The 15,548-nt window shown below is 49.7% G+C and overlaps 1 protein-coding gene across 5 annotated transcripts in view; it reads right to left on the bottom strand.

Annotated features, from left to right (window-relative positions):
• Positions 1-15,548, bottom strand: part of SPECC1 (sperm antigen with calponin homology and coiled-coil domains 1) — a 153,298-nt gene that overhangs the window by 75,150 nt on the left and 62,600 nt on the right. For all 5 annotated transcript variants that reach the window (XM_019511215.1, XM_019511213.1, XM_019511214.1 and 2 more), the window contains 4 exons: positions 4,718-6,291; positions 2,509-2,716; positions 1,578-1,651; positions 190-368 (listed from right to left, as the gene is read on the bottom strand). In XM_019511215.1, the coding sequence (XP_019366760.1) occupies positions 190-368; positions 1,578-1,651; positions 2,509-2,716; positions 4,718-6,291 (2,035 nt within the window). The remainder of the gene's footprint in view (positions 1-189; positions 369-1,577; positions 1,652-2,508; positions 2,717-4,717; positions 6,292-15,548) is intronic.

Here is a 15,548-nt window from a genome sequence, read left to right on the forward strand (position 1 = left end):
AAAGCTGGACAGGACCTAAGAAAGACAAAACCAGACACATCTTAGAATAAAAGAAGACAAAACCTGCTAGAGGGATTGAAAACAGACAGCATGCACGTCCAGGCCAAAGTATGGTTAGAGGCAAAGCACGGTCTACATCCACATTTGCAGTCATGGAGATTAAGGACCTGATCCCTGTGAGTGACCGACCTGCTGCTGCCCTTCGCATCGTCCAGCTCGTTCTGCAGCCTGGCACTCTTCTCCTCTTCCTCCTGGAGCTTCCTCTTCACCACACGCAGCTCCTGCTGGGCCTCGCACTTGATGTCATTGGCCACCACCACTGCAGTCTGCAGATCGGCTTGAAAACGCCTCCACTCCTCTGTATCCTCCTAAATGTGGCAGATACACCAAAGCTGAGCATCAGGATGGATGGACCCACTAGAGTTGGGTGCATTACATGTGACTGATTCCTTCATCAGTAATCACTGATGGAGGCTGTGAAAGGCCTCAGAACAGTCCTCAGCCTGTTTTAGATGCTTGGCACTCAATAAAGGTGTGACGGGATGGCCACGATGGAAAGTGAGGGGGAGCAGGGCTCATTTCCGTTTCACATCAACAGCTACATAGCACCGGGAATTCCAAAGTGGGGAAAGCACCACCAGGCCTCTGGATCTTTTAAGACCATGGCTGCAAATGAAAGGGACACTGGTGCTCTTCCTCAACTGCTTCAAACACTCGCTTACTTGCTCCCCCTTTTGGGGACAAGATGTGCTCTGACACACAGGAACCAGGTGATGCTGGCAATTCTAGACCCTGGTATGGGCATCTTTATGGCCACTAGCATTTTTTTATGGGAATGTAGTACTTTGTGGGTATATTTATTCCAGGAGTTGCTTCTGGAGACTAAGGGCCATGTCAGCACACAGATCTCCTACTGACGCCGGAGGCTGTGTGCACGTGGGCTTTTTCGGAGCACAGACACAAAGCCACGTTTTCTTTAGGTCTGTAGCAGAACTTTAGCAGGCTTACTCTATCACCAACTGCAAATGGGCTTTGCTTGCCATGACAGTCAGCGATCTGTTATTGAAGAACTGTTGTGTTATCTTCTGCGTGTGCAGGGCTTTGGAAAGGCAATATGCCAAGTGATAATGATTATTCTTACTTGTTTGTAAAGGAACACTTTTGAGATGCCAAAGTAATAGGTTGATTCCTTGGTGCTGGCACAGGCACCTGTACTTGGCAGTGCTGGACCCAGTCAGATATAACTTGGGTGTGTTATTCTGTGTCTGACAGAGGGCAATGGCATCTGATAAGAGACTGCCACCTCTTAACAAGCATACTGACAGAAGCTATCCAAGCCAAATGGTAACAAAGCGACTAGACCAGTCTCTACCGTGTTTTCCCCCTTTAGCCAAAGAATGGGTCAAACGCAGCTGGAACCGAATAGGAGAGTGAAAATGGGGTGCACAGGTGTGTTTAGGTGTTTTGATAGCCTGCAAATGAGACTCTTGAAGCAGCATGCGGTGCCTCTGGCAAAGCTAGCCTTCCAGGGAAAGCGCAGCTGGAGCCTTCACCCGGGTGAGGAGCATGAGCCTCACCTTCATCTGTTTGGTCAGAGCCTTCAGCTGCTTCTCCTGATCCTGCTTTTGCTCTTCCAGTTTCATCACTTTACCTGGGAATAGTCAGGAGGGAAAATACGATGAGTGGGATGATCACAGAATCACAGACAATGATGGAGCAATCGTTGATCACAGAATCATAGACAATGGAAGGGACCTCAGGAGGTCACATCTAGTCCAACCCCCTGCTCCAAACAGGACCAGCCCCACCTAGATCATTCCAGCCAACACTTTGTCTAGGGCAGCCTAGGAAAAGGGCGAAGCAGCATTCTAGGTTATGCTTGCAGGAACAGAACTGGAGTATTAAACTGAATAAAACTCGCTGTGTCCAGCTGTTAGTATACCAGGGACAGAATCAACAGTGAATATGAAATGAATGGCCAGCTCCTGGACATTGTCCAAGACACGGGAATTACTAGGATCAAATGCACGGTATGTATCCACTAGGTACTTTCAGTTTTCCATAAAGCACTGCAAGAAGCAAAGGGTTTTTGGGGACTTCTTTTATTGAACCAACCATATACAGTTTTAAACGGGTAATAAGTGATGTTGCCAAAAACCCCTTGCTTATTGCATGTTTCCTGGACCATCAACCCAGCAACACTGCAACCGTATAACACAGGCGGGAGAATAGAGGCTCAGGCCACCAGGTGGCACTTTCCCATTCCCGTGCCTTGAAAATTAATAATAGCCGCTAAGTTATAAGTGCTTTTCATCAGTAAGTCTCACAAGTGCTCTACAAAGGAGGTCAACATGCCCAGTTTAAAATCCAGCATCTTGGGCTGGGTGATCCTCCTTTCAGCTGGAGGTTACCAACATGAAAATCCCCCATTTCAGTTATTTCTGCAGGCTGCATCTGAGCCCTTCCCCCTGTACACATTTGCCTGAGCTCTGCGTCTGCTCCACCTACTCTCCAGGTCCTTGATGAGCTGGTTGTTGTGTAGCTTGATGGCACGGTGCTGCTCCACCTGGTCTTCCAAATCAAAGATGGTCTCCTTCAGGTTCTTGATCTCGGCCTCGTACTCCAATGTTTTCTCTTGCAGCTTCTGGCTGGTTCTGGTGAGCTGCTCGGCCTGCCGGTCACACAGCTCCTTCAGCTGACTGTACTCTGTCTCCACCTGGAAGGAATGAAAGCAAGCTGCAAAACCCACCCTTGTTTCTTAAATGAAATCACTCTGCACCACAGCAGATGTGGCCTGCTGAAAGCTGCAAACCCACAACCCCACAACCCCACCGATGAATCGCATGTTAAGAGAGTGGTGGAGAAAAACTGGAGCCTAAAAGAGAGCTGTTTTATCCAGATTAACATTTCCCTGCTGCCACTCTGGATCATCAAAATCTCTCTCTATGTGGAATTACTGAAGGGGTGAATGCACACAGTCCTGTGAGCTGCCCCTAGGCACGGGCGTCAAGAGCACGCATCCATGGACCGTGGAAGTGAGAGACTCTCACCAAATGGAAAAAAGTGGATTATGCAAAAGCAAGGTAGGTGCTGCCCGTTCAGTGAGCAGCACGGGCAGGGCCTGGCTGCAGAAAAGCCTTCAGGATCCTGTGGTCTTGCTTGGGTGGCACAAAGGTGCAGCAACACGAAACAACCTAACTTGACGGGAGGGAATCTGTGGTTTCAAAACCCAGCAATAAAAATTTAGGGCAGAGTCCAAGCACTGGACAGGTTTTACATTTATTCTTCATACAGATCAGCCCCAGCAAGAAATCCAAAGCCCCTGGGAGCCTCCCCACTTGCTGTGGTCACCTATGCAGGCTGAACAGACATCTGGATTTCCTAAATCACCCTGGGGCAGGAGGTGCTTTTTGGCACTGCTCTCTTCCTCTGCAACTAGCCAACTCTATGGTTCTTCCCACGATGCCCTCCCCCCGCCAGGAACCGCCGTAGATGCTGTTTGTTGCTCCCCTGGCAGTGCAGGATGTTAATCGCTATCGCGCGTTGTAGTTACGCTTGCTCGGTGACAACCCGCCGAGCAGCTACGTTCTCAACACCTGGGTCCAGATAATTGCACCATTGATGACAGCAGACTGCCGGGGGGCTGCGAGCACAGGGAAAGCCATGTGTGAGGAGGAGAAAACTCATGAAAAGAGGCAGCGGCATACTGTCTTGGATGCAGCAATATCAGCAAGTGAAACCAGTCATCCCATAAGTAAGACAAATGACATTTAAGAAGAAAGCGACTGATCAAGCCAACGAGTCCATTCTCCTGCCAGACAGGATTTAGGCCTCATATAACTCTAACCAGAAGCCTGTAGGTTTGCCAGTGTGCTATGCGATACTTCCTCCCATGAATTTAATTAAGATACTACAAGACAGGCACATTCTTACTTTTACAAAACATCTCGTTTTGGGCTTGACCCTGCACCATGAAGTCAACTGACTCAAAGGCATCCGGCCATTTCTTTCTCATGCGTAGTGACATTTGTGGGATCTGTAGTCAGGGAATTCATGATTTGATAAACCAGCTGTCTCCACCATTTATCCCGAACGTAACATTTGTCCTTCACTAACCCTCAGCAATTGAGTTTGCCTTGATTACAGAGCTGGGTTAAATAGCAAAAACATTTTCAGATACATTTCTTCAACAAAACATTTAATTCACTTCGAGTGTTTGCTCGGTCCCCGACTATTCTAGTAAATGCATTTGCTAGCAGGAATTGATGTGAAAACAGTGAATTTTAAGCCAGATACTACAGAAAGAAAATGTTGCATCTGTAAAAAGAACTATTTATGTCAAAAACTATTCTAGGAGTTTATACGTGTTTCTGTTTTCTGAGTAAGCAATATCATGTGATCTGTGCATGCCATCAAAACTAAGTCGCATCTCTCAGATACCAAATCTTGAATACCATGAATTGCTCACAAACAACCTAGCAAGGAGGGATTATTCAGCTGGCAAATTCTGAACAGGCAATACATTTTAAATCCCCTAAAATCATCTGCAGATCATTTGTCACCAGAAAAGAAGGCAAAGTTCATAGACTTGATCGCTCACTAGAGCTTATTCATTCACCTCTACTTTATTACTGGTGTTTGGTGCCTGAAGACACCTCTGTTTGGTGCAGGGAAAGAGGGCACACAGCATAAAAGTGTAGCGCTCTTCTTGCCTTACCTTGGCCAGCAGCCCCTGGGCCTGTTTCACCTCGCTGCTTGCCTTCAACAGCTCTTGCTTGAGCTCAGTGCAAGCCAGCTCCAACTGATCCTTCTCTGCATGGGCCACTTTCAACATCTCCTGCACCTCAGAGTTGTCAGTAGTACATCCTACCGCACTCATCTCTGCAGCCTTCTGTTTCTCACTCTCTAGCTGAGTTTTGAGGGACCCATTCTCAATCTTCAGGCCTTCTAAGGCGATTTTACAGTCCTCCAGAGTCTTTGTCACCATGCTATTGCTCTGCCGTTCTGTTTCTAGAAGCCTACCGAGCTTCTCGTTTTCCTCTCCCAGGCCCTTGATCACCTCCTGGGCATCTTGGTGTTCTCTTTCTAAGCTCCGTAAGCTACCGGTTAACTGCTGCTGGATGTTCAGCAGCTTCTCTCGTTCAAACTGTGCTTTCTCGAGCAGTTCTGTGCATTTCTGCTCCAGCTCCAGGACCTTCCCCTCCTGCACTTTGGTTTCTTCGCTCTTGGTTCGCTCTTGGAGGAGCGACATGAGCTTTTCGTTTTCTTGACTCAGCTGCTCTGTTCTCTCTCTGTGCTGATGGAAGGAGTTCTCCAGGAGAGCCTTCTCTTCCACCAGCTTCTCGTTTTCTGCCGTCAGCTCCTGCACCATTTGCTGCTGGTCGGACAGTTCTTGCAAAGTGGCTTGCAGCTCCTCTGCGGTGCTGTGATGGTTCTCCTCCATTTTTTGTATCCTCTCAGTCAGCGAAGCCACGGAAAGGTCGCTGATGTTATTTGGAGAACTCCCTGAGGTGGAGCACCTGGAACCCTTGAAGGGGTTGCTGTTTGAGGACACTGGCCTAGAAGGTATATCTGCTATATGTTCAAAATCAGATGCATCGGGCGACAAGGAGGCTTTAGTCACGTCACTGCTAGAAGAACCCGAGTTGCGTAAAGCTCCTCCGTGTGCACGATGCCTGGCCTCATCAGGTTCACCTCTTACTAGGTTTTTCGTTGGGCTTCCAAAACTTGACTCCTGGGTGGTTGGGGTGGGGAGACTGCTGTCCCCTCCGCTGCTCGCCGTCGTGTCCGAGAGAGGGGAGTTCTCCAGATAAAGCAGCTTCTCTTTCAGAACGCGGTTTTCTTCCCCCAGGCTAGCAAGCTCTTTTTGAAAAGTCCTGTTTTTTTCCTGAAGAGTCTGTATTAGCGGGTCCATGTCACCAGGTGACAGTGGCAACATGTCTAAGTTTTGATCTAACGCATTGATCCCTTCAGAGTTAGGTGAGCCTTTGTCCTTGCATTTCTTCAGCTCGCTCCGGAGTTTGGTAATCTCCGAGTCTTTTGTCTTCGCTTCTGCCAGGAGCTCCTTGACCTGGGATTCCAGAATGGCCTTCTCCCCGGTTTCATTTTCTTGCTTGGACTTGGCCGAGGGGCGCAGGTGTTTGGTAGGCGTCGGCGTGCCGCTAGAAGTCGGGCTGGGCTGAGTTTTCCGAGCGTTAGCTGGTCCACGCAACACTGCCCTCTCTCTGGAGACGGTGGATGGGGTCTCCCGAGGAGCTGGAATCCCCGTGCGCTTGGCTGATGAAACTGCTCCTTGAAGCAAAAGACAGAAGAGAGGAGACAAATTACCTCATGTGCCAGACAAGTCAACATCTATGTGATCCATAACAACAAAGCTATGGCCTAGAGCCAGCAGGAGAAAACACCTGGGTGTCTGAATAGCTTCACACCTAGCCAAAGATCTGGATTTCTACTTGACGGACATTCGTCTTTATGTTGTATTCCTTCCTTCCCCCAGAAAGAAGAAGAGCCTGCCGGCCTAGCTTGTTGCGCAATGGGAACCATAATCTACAGCGTTTTTAAAGTGCAACCCCAAATGCCACGATATTAATTATATGACAAAAACAAAGGAGTCTTTGATTATTTTAAGTACATTATGCTAATTGCATTGAGATGCTTAATTAAAAACTGACTAACGGTTCCTAAAAGAAAGCCCACTAACCAAGGACAGGCTGTTGGCTTTGATTATCAAAATGGGTTTTAACAGCGTGTACAAAATTAGCATATTTGCATTTTAATCACTACTGGAGAGTTTTAATGAGAAAGAAAATTAACTGAAAACCAACAGGTAGAGATGGATAATGGGCAGGGACAGGTTTTTGTTCAAAGAAATAATTCAAAATCTGCTTGGAAGGTGCAACTTATGTTACTCACAGGCCCAAAATCCACCTGGTTAGCACTGCTTCCCAGCATGCTCAATGGAGCAATGGTTCGCTTGACTTATACGAAGGGCAGATGGATCAGAGAGCTGCTTGCAACACAGAAAGCATCTTGGGTTTATTGGGAGATGACTTGCATTTGTTTTTTTTGGTTGGAAGCAGCAATTATTTCAAGGCATGTGACCCTGAGAGCCATCTAAGATAGAAACCAAAGGCATGCCTCACTGGAAAGCCAGGAATCCCTGCTTTCCACTAACAGATGGAAGTTCCCTCCATCTTTCAAAGTTCATGAGATGGTATCTTAAAATCTCATCATCTCAGTTATATTCTTGCATGTTGTCCTGTGCTTATTGGAGAACATCTTGACCTGACAGCTAGACAATGTGTCCTCCGCAAGGGAGCTGGGTCCTCATACAGAGCGGGTGACAAGGGGTTTCTGGACTAGAGAAAGTCTTACCACTGGAAAGGCAAACAAGGAAAATGCTGTCTCCGCAGCTTCACAGCAATGCAGAAAACAATATGGGGAATTCACCCAGAACTTTTCGCACTGTAAATATCCTAGCCAAGCACTGGAAGAAATTAAGTTTTGCAGGATTTGGAAGCCTTTCTCTGGATGACGCACATGAAGCTCCTATACATGCAAAGGGCTACTAGTGCCAAGGGGAGACACTAAAACTCAGCTGCTGCATGATTTTCTGGCTCCCGTGTTACACAACAAGTAGAGCCCAGATTCTCCCAGGACTGAGAAAGACCCAGCGAAGATCTGGCGGGGCGCTGAAGAGTTAAGGTTGCCCACACAGTGTTTGCTCAGCAGCTCTCCAGGGAATGCAATACATTTATGAAACCCCCACAACCAGGGGCATCTTCTCCTTTCTTCCACGCACACCCACACTGCAGCCAGAACAATAAGCACTGTAGGGGGGGGGAATGATGAGCAGGCTGAAAATACCCCTTGAAGTACAGAGAGGACTTTTCTCTGGAAAAAGCACAGTAACTTCTCTGTTACGGCCAAAGCATGATAAGGCAGAAGACAAAGGCTGCAGTGTTTATGGGAAGAGATAGCAGGAATATTCTGGCCCAACTGCAGACAGCCCACACAGCATTCAGTCATCTACAGCTGGAGAAGGCAGCACATCCCGCCGAGGAGCTGGGAGCCGCCTTGGAGTGCAGTGCAAGCAGAGATGGCTGTTTTTCCACTGCATTTCAAAGGGCGCCGGAGGAACGCCGGAGCTTCACGCTCACTTCCCTTGTCACATTAGGGGAGTGCAGGTGCATTGTTCGAGCCATGGGAGGGTCCCACTACCTAAGCCAAGGGCTGGCACCTCTCAACTGCGTTCCCATCCAGCGCAGGGGGAGAATGAGGCCCTTGGTTTCTATGCAACTAAGACCACAAGACGGAGGATGTGGGGAAACGAAATGGTCTGTGTGATGCGAGGCAAGTGTCACGCCCAGCTGAGGAAAGCTTAATGCAGTTTTTCTCCCACGGAGGTTCAAATGCGGGAGCCCCAGAGAGTGAGGGGCCTTGTCCGAACCTTAGCCGAACCTTTCACGCTCAACGGTGCATTGCTCAAAGCCGACAGCTACCTGCCACGTGTGTAGAGCACGGTCAAGGCAACTATAATCACACCACAGATTTCAGGCACGGAAATGCATTAGGGATGAAAATAGATGGGCACAGGCCGAGGAGAGAATTTAAAGCCCCGTGTTATTTCTTGGACAGTTATTAAGCGCGAGGGTTGTTACAGCCATTTGCAAACCATACAGTCAGAGCTGGGGCAGGACGCACTGTACGGGTTATTTCAGCTGGCGGGCCTGGGCAACACAGCCACTTTTCCACCTGGGCACACCTGAGCCACGGTAGGACAGAAAAGGAGCAACCCCCCTGCCATGGGCTGTTCCATGTGCAGCAAGTTTGGGCCCCTCAAAGCCAGTGACACAACCTCGTTGCCAGCTTAATCCCAACAAGGAGGTTGCGTTACAATGTGGAGCAATGTGGTCACAACTGATGCACCTGCCCAGTGTTGCGATGAAACAACGCTGTCCCTGAGAACAACGCAACAGCTCTGCTGGCCGGCCCAGGCAGCCTCTCGTTCCAGGTCCAGCCGGCCTCTCGTTCCCACCGCATGATGACGAGGATTTCACAGAAGAGAGCCATAAGTATCCAAACGAAGCACATCTAACCAGTACAGGCTGCACTTCACCAGCGTGCCAAGCAGCACAGGCTTCAAACCCAGCTGAACGTGCCAGCAGGGCTCTCAGGCTCCATGCTCTGCTGACTTGTTCCCTATAAATCACCATGTGTTTGCCATCTCTCAGCACTGACAACCCTGCCTGCTTTCTCCTGCTGTTCACGTGCCTGATGCCTCCTTGTGAGGTTGCAAAGACAAGGGAGGAAGGGAGGCACCCCAGAACATACACCAAGGTGCACTCCAAGCCCCACCCTACACTTCGTTCCATGGAGGATGCTTTCCCCACCTCAGATGGAGCGGCCCCATGGTTGCTCAGTCCCGCAGCCTGAGGCCACTGCAGAGCAACGCAGCCAGGCTGAGGACCACCCCAAAGCACTGGAAATGCAGGACAGCTCCGGTTCCCTGTTGTCCCCAAATCCCACCTGCCTCTGATCAATGCTGCCCTTTGGAGCAGGTGCTGTCGTGAGGGCTCTTGGCTCCTGGGGGGCTGCCTGCTCTCACTCGGGGATGCCATTGCTACTCTATTCAGTTATTCAGAAGTAACCCGTGATGCAAAGCACTGCTTTGCATTTTCAAAGTGCTTTAATATGACCAGACCGAGCCATCCTCAAGTCCTTTGACACGGGCAACTGTCATGTCTGCTTTACAGGTGGAGAAACAGAGGCACGGGGAGGTAAAAATGCAGGTCTCCTGGGGAGGATAAGAAAACTAAGGGTTTCTGGCTCCCACCTGCTGCTTCCTTCTCCAGCTCACAGCACTCTCTGCCAGTGGATATTCCCTGCCTTTCAGTTCTTGCCAAAAGCAGGACTTTAATGAGATAAGGCTTGGCTCGTCAAGATGGTCTTGAGCCATTTCAATCCCATTGCTAAGGCCTGCTGCAGCATTTCTCCCTTAGAAGGCATGCTTCGGGTGGCACTTCACAGCTTTTCCTCATTATGCTTCCACTCTATTTTTGTGCTAAGCTCCCCACATCTGTCACAGGAGCTTGTGAGGGGCACCCAGTGGAAGGGCACAACTCCCTGGCTCCAGGCTGGAATGCAAGTCAGCTGAAATCACTGCCTCGTTTAGGGCCTCTGCTTAGAAATGAAGCCTGCGGGATTTGGCAGTTGCAGACATGACTAATACCGATAAGGCAAGGACCAGGCAAGGTGGCAAATATCTTGGCAATGCTTAAAGCCACAAGAGCTGGTCTGAGATCCATCATACCCTCTGCTTGCTTGGCTTATGAAGCCTGTTATTGTATGCTGGCAACACAGAAAAAAGCATTTTTTTTTTTTTTTTCTAACTATAACCTGAGTAGTTGCAGAAAGCCAGTGGATGCCTGATAGCAAAGCTGGGGGGCAGATAAGAAATATCTGCCTCTTATGATAGCTGTGTACTCTGTTTTGCACAGCGTGTTGCGAGAGCAAGGGAGAAAATCTTACAGGTGGACGGACGCAGATCCATTGTGTTTCTATGCGTAGATTAGGAGTCACTTGTGAAGAATACCCGCGCTTTTGTGCAAGACATTAATCAGAATGACCGCACGTCTTCCCCTGTGAGGGTTCAGAGGTGCAAGAAGGCCACAATTCCTGCTGTACGTGGGTATTTCTGTGTGCTTTGTGGGAGGTTTAGTTTAGTGCATGCATGCACTTTAATATGGCGAGGCTGGACATTTCAGTGAACCGTGCAGTGCATGACTCAGATTGCAATGGTACAATACTTTCTGTGGTTGCTTTTTTTTTTTTAAACAAGCAACAGTGAACACGTTGCATGTTGAGAGCAGTAAAATAAATTATTGCATGGCCACAAAGCATGGTAGGGCTGCAAAGTTAAAAGTCATTAACACGGCAAGATAACAAAAGGCGTCTGCAAACAAGTGACTGTGTTTTTATGGGCTCTGTCCCACAGTCCTCCCCAAAAGCCGCGTTTGCGACAGACTTGCCTTTTTCACTCTCTCCCTCCCTTTTCTGACCAGTTCCCTTTCTTATGCTGGTGGGATGGGGGACAAAACCAACAAAAATGAATGAATGGCTAGGTAAAGAGGATACCAGCTATGGTGTATGCAGCTTGAGATGGTGGGTGGTGATGGGTGTAGGGGTCCATCAAAAGCATACTAGCAACAGTCTTTTTACCTTAGCCTGAAGGCTGCCCTTCTTCTGGGGGACATCAGCTGGTGGTGCAAGCCCAAATAGCATGAAAGTATTCTGCTGAAGAGTCAGTGGCAAGTCAGGAGATACAACCTGGTTCCACACAGCTGGTGCAGGACTGAGACTGCCAGGGTGCCATAAAGTCTCTACCTCAAATTACAGATGAGCTTTGGCTGAAGCTCTCAATTGTTAACACCTGTGGTTTTGTGCACTGGAGACTTCTGCATGGCAGCCACCCAGAGAGGCATGCTTCTCCATGCCAGGCAATCCCTCACCTCTTTAAATGTTCATGTATGACAAACTGGGCAGTTTACCTCCTGATACTTCCTGCTGGTGGAAAGCTGAGCGCAGGCATGAAACCGGAAGCCAGGAAAAATTCCAGCCTTTCTCCCTTGTATGCGTCTGCAGAGACAAGAGAGCTGCCTTTTCTTCTGACAGCCTCCTTGATAGCCCACCTGGCACCGCTCTCCTGAGGGGGGAATTGAGCAGCATCTCAGGGCGTGCCAGGACACAGCAACCAGTCTGCACAGTTAGAGAGATGGAGTTTGCACACTCACAATGTGTGTGTGGGGGGTCAAAGTTACACCCAAAGGCAAGTGGCCCTACAGGCTGGTATAATTAACACACACCTGTTTCTGTAGCCAACGGCACACAAAGAAGCGAGGCCACTGCCATTGTATTTGGCTGCTTGGGATTCCCCAGCCTGAATGGCCAGGTCCTATTTACAGCAGGGTTCAGGGAGCGGCTTTCCAGGGAAACTGGAACTCGCACCTCTGGATCTGTAGCAAAAGGCCTTAGCCACTTTGCCACTGAGCCCTTCCCTGGCCGATTCAGGGTGCCTGTCTTGGGGCTCACCCAGACTCCAGGATCAGATGGGGAGTCTGCAGGATGTGTGCTCTGAGCTGGGGGGGCTCTCAGCAAACACGCCTTCCTGTTCCTCAAAGTAATTGAGGGTCATCTGAGCTCTCCCCGAGTCCTTGCAGCATTCTTACAGCCAAGCTGGAGCTCCTTGGCTGGCTCCGGCACTGGCTGCCCTGTGAGTGGCGACTGCTGTTCAGATGGACGCACACGTGTATCTGCCCTGAATGCAACAAAGCCCAGGATCTCAGGGTGGGACCACCCTAAGGTGCAGACCACGGCTGCCAAATAACAGGCAGTATCATGCAAACGTGAGCTCTGAGCTGGAAGCACAGAGGACAGTAAGTGGCCGTATACCACAGCTCAGCAAGGCAGTGACCTCCTTTTGAGATGGCCCCAGAGCAGCAGAGGGCACATAGGTAAGGAGGCAGGATGACCTGGAGAAGCTGCAATGAAGCATGTAGTACTAGTCAGAGAACATGGCAGATGCACACTGGTTGTCAGAGTAGGGATGCATACACCCACGCTATCTTGCAGGTTCACGCACCTCCTACCTTTGCAACCTGCTCCCACCATGTGTTAAAACACCAGGTGATCCACCAAAAGGACCCATGTCTATATGCAAGACAGGTTAACCCACAACTTTCAGATGCAGAGGAGCCCCGAGACCCTTGATGGAAAGGCACAATAAAAGTGCGCAGAATTATGATCTGACTCTCGGTGCAGCAGTATGCTGCTCTGTTACACCCCGTGGAGTCGTAAGCAGCAGGTAGCGTCCAAAAGGATACTTGTGCCAGAGCACAGCAAAGCTCGTGTGCCCTTGCCAAGCTCCAGGCCCCATGTTCTTGTGGCTGCCAACTAAGTAATCAGCTAACACTGATGGCACGCAGTCTGGGATACAGTGCAAGGGCAGATGCCTTGGGCCACGTGTTTGTATAGCCCCTGTTCAGTGCTGCAACGAAGCACTTTAATTAACAGACAATTTTAGAAGTGAGCCATTTCCACTGCCGCTGCCAGGCAGATACAGGGCCTCTCTCACCTCTTACGACGCATCGTTCAAGCATTTGCAATGGGCAGAAAATGACTCCTTTGCTCCCCAGAGATTTTGCAACCCCATTAGCAGCCAGCTCTGGCAGGACACAGACATGCTCCATCAAGGCACAGGAATGAGCAGATATTAGTGACTGATAAGCAGAAGGGCAGACACGCAAGTAACCCTGCTCTGCACTGATCTAGACAGACAGAGCTTTTAGCACAGTCCCAGCTCCCTACATGTGAATGCTGTTACACATGCTGCGCTGGCAGAATATATTTTAACAGCCCTATCAAACCTTGCGGGGCATAAACAACACTGAGAAATGACACAGATTGAGTAAATCACCTCTAAACCAACTCCAAGACTTCTTGGAGCTTTGAACAAGAAGGATGGCAGCTGGGTCCATCATCCCTGTCCACACCATCCCATACAAATCCTTGTCTAACTTATTACTAAAACTATGCAGTCAACCTCATGCTAGGCACAAGGCAGAGCGAGGCTGCTCTATGTCTCGTGGCTATGTGATGGGGCTGACTGGTGCAGAACGTGGCCCAGGTAAAGCAGGGGGACGACGACAGCTAGCGTCCTGCTGCTGTGCGGGTTGTGTTTTTCAATGCTTTTCGCTGGCTGTGCCACTGGGAATATCTCAGGAAGTCAGGAGCGGATGGTGCTCTCCCTCTATTGCTCAGGCTAGACCCAGAGAAAGGACACTGCCGCCTGGGCCCCGGCCTGGGTGCAACAGTGCACATGGTAAAGGTAGGCTTGGCCGGGCATGTCTCCCTCAAATGGACGTGTTTGGAGAATATCAGTCATGCAGCCCACACCGTTGTGGACTGCTTAATCTTGGGAGGACCCAAAAGGACCCTAGCCAAATAAAAACTGGCCCTGGGGAGATGGCCACCGAACTGCTCCAGCCAGTGGCTCAGATAAGGTCTCTAACTGCTCAACTGAGCAAAAGCAACTTGCAATAGGATGAGCAGAAGAAGAGACCACACAGGTAGGGGCCCATGGAAAACCTAGGAACTCTGGGATGGGATGTGTGATGTGGATGTGCGGTCTTGGCCGGAGCTTGCACGTGCCGACATAGCACAAATGATAAGACCCTGCCGTTCGTGAAGGAACTGGCACGTGGTAGCATAACTAGGGTGGGGAGACTGGGGCAGCCACCCTGGGCACCGACTTCCGAGGGAGGGCGGCAGGCAGAAGTTGCTGCTGCCCCACCATGGGTCACAGCTGCCTGGGTGCCCAGCCGCGTCATCACGCCTGTGCTGGTGCCACCCTGCTTTATTAAACAGGCTCCTCAGAAGTTACTTTAGCTCCTCCACCTCTCCCTGGGAAGGTCTAAGGCTCCATCTCTCTCATTTCCCCGACCCTCTGAAGCCAGACAGGTCATTCCAGCCCACAGAAAGTCCTTCTCACGGAGAACTAAGGCTAAAATTATTTTTGTGGCAGCAGAGCGGCTGCTCCCACCTCCTTATTTGGAACGTTTGCTTTCTGGGCTGGATGAGGGGGGAAAAAGGAAAAACAAATAGTTATAACATGACCTCCAGTCTTTGAGGTATTCCAGCGATTTGTCCGATTGTCTGGCTTGTTTGCCTGCATTCCGCGCGGCAGAAATACAATAGGCAACAGACAGGGGAAACGGGGAGACTTGCACTAAGATGCTGATGTAGATGATGATAAAGTCCAGGAATATGAAAGCAGCTCGACTAGTGGCGCTTTGGAAGAGATCGAGGCAGTGGGATAGAAGGGGGCGACCAAAGAGAAAGACTTCTGGTCTTACGGGACAACAGATTGCTAAGTCTGTAGAGTCAGAGCTAGAGATACAGAAGAGAAAGATGCAGTAAGTGCTTCGATTTGAGCCAGCTTGGGAATATAGAGACTTCTGACTTCAAAAAGCTTGGATAATTTTTAGCTCTCGACCAAGAGAACAGGGTCCCTGCTGAGAGGGGCTGTCTGCGAAGGGAATACAAGAAGAGCTGCTAGGAACTCCAGGACTAACGCACAGAAGAGTCACTGCCACCGATTCAAGTCTGCAAAAGACTGAACAGGTAGGGCATTCTTCTGAAATGTGCCCACCCCCCAGGGTAGGAACGCAGACCCGACAGGAGTGGCGACAGACTTGAGACATATTCGGTCAGCTCGAATGCCAAGTGATATAGCAACCGACATTTCCAAATATGTTGTTCAACGCCCCAACTCAGAACGGAAACAACTTTCTACAGGGACAGAGCCCAACTCCTCAGACTCAGGACATCGCCTAAAGACGGCCTACATCTCGGGTCCAGGTTGACGGACTCAGCAGAATCTGAAGCGGTGGTTTCTGCCAGTTGTGGATGGAAACCATACATGTGACCATCTCTAGCAACTAATGGTGCCAACAGCCAGGTTCATTTAATCCGTAATAGGGCTGAGTTAC

Source organism: Gavialis gangeticus, unplaced genomic scaffold (genome assembly GCF_001723915.1).
Source record: "Gavialis gangeticus isolate Ggan-Ray unplaced genomic scaffold, GavGan_comp1, whole genome shotgun sequence".
Classification (NCBI taxonomy): domain Eukaryota; kingdom Metazoa; phylum Chordata; order Crocodylia; family Gavialidae; genus Gavialis; species Gavialis gangeticus.